At 36.8% G+C, this 6,928-nt stretch overlaps 1 protein-coding gene across 1 annotated transcript; it reads right to left on the bottom strand.

Annotated features, from left to right (window-relative positions):
- Positions 1-1,277: 1,277 nt before the first annotated feature.
- Positions 1,278-6,325, bottom strand: LOC113280887 (protein LONGIFOLIA 1-like). Its single transcript, XM_026529482.1, has 5 exons — positions 5,491-6,325; positions 4,938-4,984; positions 2,759-4,852; positions 2,549-2,672; positions 1,278-2,380 (listed from the first exon to the last, which is right to left on the bottom strand). Exons 1-5 carry the CDS (start codon positions 5,648-5,650, stop codon positions 1,569-1,571), a joined length of 3,237 nt encoding a protein of 1,078 aa, XP_026385267.1. The 5' UTR covers positions 5,651-6,325; the 3' UTR covers positions 1,278-1,568.
- Between the last annotated feature and the right edge of the window lie 603 nt (positions 6,326-6,928).

Below are 6,928 nucleotides of genomic sequence, written 5' to 3'. Positions count from 1 at the left end.
TGGCCATCCCTATTCTTCACCTTCTCCATGACCTCGGGTCTATTGACATATCATCAATGTTTTATTTCAAAATTGATTTCTTTTAATTAGGAAATATTGTTATTGGGTGATAACTTCAAAGATGTTTTTCCCCATAATTATAATCCCTTTCCAAAATTGATTTTAGGGTAGGAAGACTTTGGCATTGGAAATGAAACTTGAGGTAAAATGTCAAATTTTCATTTGTTTTAGCCACGTAGGAATCACCCGCAATAAAAAATATTAATTAGACCCTCACATACGATGACTTTCACCTTTAACATTGGAGATGCTCTTACACTAATTTTGTCCAAATAATATTTGAGCATATCTTATACGTCTAGAGAATAATCAACTATTTTTTATCATTTTTGTGGAATTAAGATAAACAATATTGGAATTCATCCATTTTGTCCACGTTTTTTGTTCTCCCATTCTTAAATTTTTTGCTGAATATTATGTATTTCGTCACTCTTTTTTTATTAGTAATTTTTTATTTTGACTCCAGGACTAACAATCAAATTTTTTTACGTAAAAGGAAGCACTCTTCGATCTACGTGTAAGTATTCATAAGTTTTTGTATTTTAGTTTTAGATTTTGATCATTAATTTGAATGAAGTGGTTTAATTTCCTGGAATTGTAATTACAAAGATTAGTTTAATTATTAATAGTTTGGAATTTTAATTAGAATTCGCATGAATTTTAAAAAATGTAATTGGACATTAGACGCTGGACATTTTTTTTTGTAATTTACTCCCTCCGTTTCTACAAAAAAGATAGTTCCACTTTTTCAGTTTGACCTATTTTTAGGCTAAAATAAAAAAAGTGAAAGTATCTTTTTCCAAAAACAGATGGAGTATTATTTATTATATGATTAGTTTTATTTTGTGATGAAATCATGATGAATAACGCGTTTCTTGATGTGATTTTATTTCAATTTATTTATAATTTGAATGTTACCATTAACTATGATTAAATATAATCAAAATGATTTTTTGATATATTTTTGGTGACAAATATTTTATAAGATTTCATTATTTTAGATTATCTTGTTTTTGTTTCATGTCATTCGCCTAAAATATATTGGGAACAAAAATTTTCCTCGAACTTTATTGCTTGAAATCTGAGAATATTACCAAAAATTAATTAATGGTGGGGCCAGAATCAACCAGAAGCTCTGGTTAACCATAACGCTAAAAAAAAACTCTATTTTTATATAGAGAATTTATGTGATCATAAGAGAGATGATTCTTGATAACTTAGTAAAGGAAAAATATAAAAATATTGATATATGAATTCTCTTGAGCAGTTACAGTTGCACAAAATAGGGAATGACAATCTTTTGCAGCTAAAATTCACAGCTAACAGTTACACAAAGATGGGTATTACATGTATTGATTAATATCCTTACAAGGCTGGTACTCTCTCAAAAGTGAGATTTATCTACAACTCATCCTAACTTGAATCATTAAGTTATTATTGTTACAATGGGAGAAAAAAATAACAACTACCAAAAGGAAATGAAAAGAAAAGACTTTTACTTTTTAAACTTACATGGCGAAAAGTTGTCTGCATCGTCTACTCTGTCTTGCAATGATCTCGCCGTTAACAATCTCATCAATTAAATCCTTAAACATCAACTTTTCTACGTCTAATACTACTCCTGAAACCTCACCATTTGAGACTGCCCACTTTTGTGAAACACTGACAACATCCTTGAATAAGATGTTTTTCAGAAAATCGTCACCATCAAAGTTGCATGCTGAGTTTTCACTCCCTTGAACAAGCTTTTCTATCTCTGAACACAAGTCTCTAAGAAGCTGTTGAGCATTTAGAGTTCTCCCTGCAAGCTTATTGCTTTGGAGCCATGGGTTCAATAAAGGACCCACAGAATCCAGTTTATGCTCCAGAATTTCATTCACGGAATCGAATACGAGCTTCCTACGTAATTTCTCTTGCTGATGAGCATTTAAAGCCACTGCATCTTCTTCGCAGCTCTTCTCTGTTCCAGTGAGATAATTGTTGCTGGTCTTAGTTTGCTCCAGCACATAGAACAAATCTGGATTGATTGGATGGCCTGATGGGTGGGGTTGAAGGGACATCAAGCCGGATTCAAGGTCTCCTAGTAGCAAGCCGGATGCCAATAATATCTCTGAAACGTATCTATGATCTGGGTTACTGTTCTCACACAGTGATGCAATATAATCTGTTTTGGATTCGTCATGAGTTGAGTTTAGCCGTCTAAGCTTCTGAACCAGGTGCTCAACGTTTTCTAGTTTCTTTCGACCACGATGCAAATGATCAAGATCAGTTGGATTCTGTTCTTCGACAGGATATTCATCAGGGTTTTGTGTCTTTTCATCTGTAAAAATTAAAAGGAATTTCAGAGAGGAATTCAATCTTAATTCCCATTTGTTTCAAGGGAATTTATACCACAACCATATGTGATATTAGCTGTACGAAATGCACATGAAACAATAAACTCTTAGGAACAGCAATTCATGCATAATGGAATCTAATGTTGTCTTACCAGGTGAAGATAAATCATCTCTGTAGAATGAGGCATCAAGAACAGAAACAGGACTCGGTTGTTCAGGGGTAGCTGCCATCAATTCTGCCTGCTGAGCATCCTCACTCAGCATGTACGACTGTTTCTGATACATTAACAGGATTTTTCTTGTTAGCTAGTGAACAGAAACATATCAAAACTTTAAGACAAAGGAAATGATATGGAACTTACTTTCTGTTCTACTGGAGAACTGAACTTGCTAGGAACTTTTGCCGATGGGCTCAAACTATCTTGTTGGATGAACATGCTGCTCATTTCACCTGATCTATCAGCACTTGTTACTTCTACATCCATCTGCGATGCCGAGCTAAAGTTGCTATCTGAACAGAGAGAAACTTCATCTCCTTGATAACTCAAACTTTTTGTTTCATTACTGATTTTACTTGTATTGTCATCCTTTTGCTGCATATTCGGAGATTTTGTTCTGCGCTTTCCACTTGAAGAACCTGACTTTCTGACAGATTGCTTTTTAGTTGTGCTCAAATCTGGTGAAGGGACGGGAGGACGAGCTTGTCTCTCCGGTTGAGGTCTCTTTTGATATATTTTTGGACTTGCAGATCCTGAGCTCCTAGTGGAGCTTAATGTCTTCTCCCTTGGTAGCTGCTGAGACCTGGTTGAAGTTTTTGCTGAATTTGAGTTCATGGCATTGGCTTTCTTACCATTGTCAGAGTCTCTCCTTCGAACAGGCTGACTGACTTTTGGGCGCAGGTTCTTAGCTACTCGGCCATTAACTGCCCCTTTCCTGCAATCTGCAGAATCACCATTCACAAGCTTTTGAGCAGTTGAGATGCCATTGACTTTATTGACCAAGGTACGAGCACTTTTTGCTGGTTTCATGATTACAATTGGCGATTCAGATGGACTAGAAGGCCTGGAAGTTGCAGCAACTGGACGGCTATTCTCAGGGTTTCTCCTATTTATCAACCTAAAGCTCTGATCAATGTCAGAACGGTTCTGTTTGTTATAGTTGATCTCTAACTCAAAGTTCGATGCTTGGTCCTCCTCTCTTTGGATTTCATATAGCTCATTTTCCTGCATTGTGTCCAACATATGCTCGAGAGTTCTGAGATCACCATCCAGTTGCTTATATTCAAGTTCTCTTAACCTTCTCTCAATGTTCCCATAAACAGAAGGAGAAGTAAGTGATGAGCTAGTGGGGTTTCCATGGTTCCTCCCTGCTGGTCTTTGAACACCACGAGTACCATCTAGCTGCCTCCAAGGAGCAGGTTCAATTGGAAACGGTGAACTCGAAATGGGTTTCATGATTAAATTCGAATTTTTAGATCGTGGTGAGGTGGGTTCCTTAAACAAGCTCCTTGGCGAACTGGGGGGTCTGCATTCAGATGGTCTTGAGAAAGAATCAATATCTCTGTTTGGGTATGCTTTAGCCGACCACCGACTCTCAGTAGCTATTTGGGAAGTGGGCATCAATTCTAGACCCATCAGCTTTGCCACCACATTAGAATGTTGCTTCACGTGCACTCCTGCTTCTTGTAGTGGTCTTTCAGCGATCTGAGATGTGCCGCTATCCCTCTGCAAATCCATCAAATTTGAATTTGAATTTGAATGTGGAGCAGAATTTGTTCTCTTCATTGAACATTCACTGCTATCTAAAGACATCCTTGGGTGCTCTTTGAACTTTGTATTGGACTTGAGGCTGCCCCGTGATTCAAAAGTTGTATGAGACATTTCCTGCCCATCATAGGAGAAACGAGGAGCATCCCTTGGAACTACAAATGAAGACCCATGTCTCCCTTCATACGACGATCTTGGTGGTTCTTTAGTATCGTTAATACTTCCATGCTCTTCTCGGAGTCTACTAAGAAGTCTGAGCGACTCACTGAAATCAGCTGGCACTCCTGACATCCCATAATTTCCTACTTTATAAGATCCATCCACCGATTCTGAGAGTTGAAATGGCCTAATAGCGTTTCTATGCTTCCCAACACGGTTCACCGATTCCTCTTTGGTCATAGTTTTAGCTGGTGTGCCACAAGCTTCTTTGTAGATTGAATCTTTCACCGCATCTCTGAAATCAAGTGGTGGCTGCCGTAATTGAGGAGACGCATTTTGTTGGGCATTCCGCAGTTGCTTTGAGGACATTTCTGAAAAACTGTTTCCCTGTCGAGGAATTTCTGTTCGCACTACATTCTTACAATTGACCGAAGACAAAGAGGATGAACTGGAGGAAGATGAGATAGAGGTTCTCGATGACTCAGCTGGAACTCTTTGTCTCTCAGTGACACTACTGCTAAAATACCTTCCCTGCAATTACAAGTCATATTGCATAAACACCATCATTAAACTGGAAACTGATATGAAATATTACTATGGCGGTAAGGTAACTTACATTGTCTGTATCGCCACCACGGTTGCCATTGTTGAGGTGGGAATGATCTACAGAACAGATAACAAAAGAAAGGTTTATAAATATGAGAATGTACTACTAAAAAATAGTACTAATTGCGCAATCTCACTTCACTTTGAATGCACAGAATCAAATTCAAACCACAAAAGAGCACAGGGGATAATTATCAAAATCAAAATTCTTCAACAGCAATCTCCACTTCCTAAAGGAAACCTGATGGAAAAGAATCAAACAGATCGAAGGCGAACGCGAACTATTTGTTCCAAAGAAATTTCCCAACTAGTCTAAATTCTTAACCTGATGGGGTTGTTTTCTCAAACTGCAAAATTCTTACTTGGTTACTACCAGCAATTGAAGATCTTATTGTGGAAGGTGAAATTCACACATTTCTAATTAAAGGATTATAAAATTAAACGAAATGATGGATAAAATCCATGATAATTTAAAACAACTAATAAAAATCTAAGGAACAGGATAAACACTTTACTAAGAAACATGATAATTGATAAATAATTCACTTGTTTTTCTTTTTTACCTGTAAGGATTCTATTGTTGTGACTATGATTCGTAATTCTTCTTGCTGTAACTAGTGAATTTTGACGATCAAAAATCTGAAAAATCCCAGTCATACACCCAATTTGTTTCTGCAGATCTGAGCTATCTTCTGTTAGGGCCTGAAGCAGTTTCGCAGACATTACCACTTCTTTCTTCTTTCTCTCTTCAGTATCCAAAAAAAGATTGTATTTTTGCCAACGAATTCTTTAGTTTTAAGCAAAACCCAGATCACACTACAGCTCCATTACAGTGTTTTTGAGAATTATTTTTCTGTTTTCAGTTCTTCCTGCCAAACCCCTTTATCCACATAACGGCAATGATCATGACCACCACAAACCCAATATTCCAATTCCAAACAACATCATGATGAATATCTCTGAAGCAGAAAGAAATTATTATTAGTTATAGAACAGACCCCAAGAAAGAAAGAACGAACGAATTTTCGGTCTGGGGTTTTGTTATTAATAAGAAAAATGAAAGATGCTTCTTCTTTTGGGTAGTTTCAGAGAACAAAAACATCCCTGTGAACCATATCTTCTGGCATTTCAACGTAACCAGACGAGGAAAAATCAATTAGAAATTAGAGAAAAAGAAAATAAAAAGAGTAGATCATGTGGGGAGAGATAGAGATGGGAGTGAGTGAGTGTGGGTTCTGAATCTAAAGACTTCTTCTACCGGCATGTGGTGGTAGGAATCTATAGAAAAGAAAATAAAAATATTATCTTTGATTGAGCATGTGACTAACTGACTGACTCAAACTGACTGAGGAGGGTCTGAGCTGAGGCACATTTATTCTGTGCACAACAACAAGGCCATAAAGTGAAGCGTGGAATCAATTTTTGTTCTTTTTCATTTTGTGTTCTGTAAAGTCTGACAGCATATGAATGCTTTTTCAACGGTAGTATTGTGTATGACTACTCATTACAACAACAATACTATATTTGTATGGATTCTGAATTCCGAGAAGAAAAAACCAACAGGATGGATTGTGATTTGTTGGCCATTTTGATTTGATGTTAGGTTTTGCTTCTCCTGTAAAGTGCAATGTCGACTCAACCAAACAAAGTTGGAGCCATGGGGGGCAAGGCATTGCAGGAAATATCTTGTTGCATGGGGTGAAAGGGTGGAGGTAAAGCTAGGCATCTTTTCTTTTTTCCTTTGAAATCTGAGTCAGACATGGTGTCTGGTGTCTGACTCGTTTTTGGTCAGATGTCAAATTGTTTGTTATTTAATTTTCGGATGTATTACTCAAAACCTTACATATGTATTTGAGTCGGGCATAAAATTGAATCTGACTTGATATTTAACTCGGTCCTTGGAAGATAAATTTTTCTGATGTCTTGCTCGAGATTTTACTCATCATATTATTTGAGTCGGGTAAAAAATTGTAACTCAGCTGGTTAGTAAGTATATGATTG

The sequence above is a fragment of the Papaver somniferum genome, chromosome 5, assembly GCF_003573695.1.
Source record: "Papaver somniferum cultivar HN1 chromosome 5, ASM357369v1, whole genome shotgun sequence".
Taxonomy (NCBI): Eukaryota; Viridiplantae; Streptophyta; class Magnoliopsida; order Ranunculales; family Papaveraceae; genus Papaver; species Papaver somniferum.
Note: the sequence above shows the minus strand (reverse complement) of the source record. Positions and strands in the feature narration are given on the sequence as shown.

Excerpts from the sequence above, each read along its gene's own strand:
- LOC113280887 (XM_026529482.1), bottom strand. The coding sequence starts at position 5,650 with ATGTCTGCGAAACTGCTTCAGGCCCTAACAGAAGATAGCTCAGATCTG. Across the intron at positions 4,853-4,937 it reads GTGGTGGCGATACAGACAAT|GGAAGGTATTTTAGCAGTAG; the intron begins GTAAGTTACCTT and ends TTGTAATTGCAG. Across the intron at positions 2,673-2,758 it reads GTTCTCCAGTAGAACAGAAA|AAACAGTCGTACATGCTGAG; the intron begins GTAAGTTCCATA and ends TTAATGTATCAG.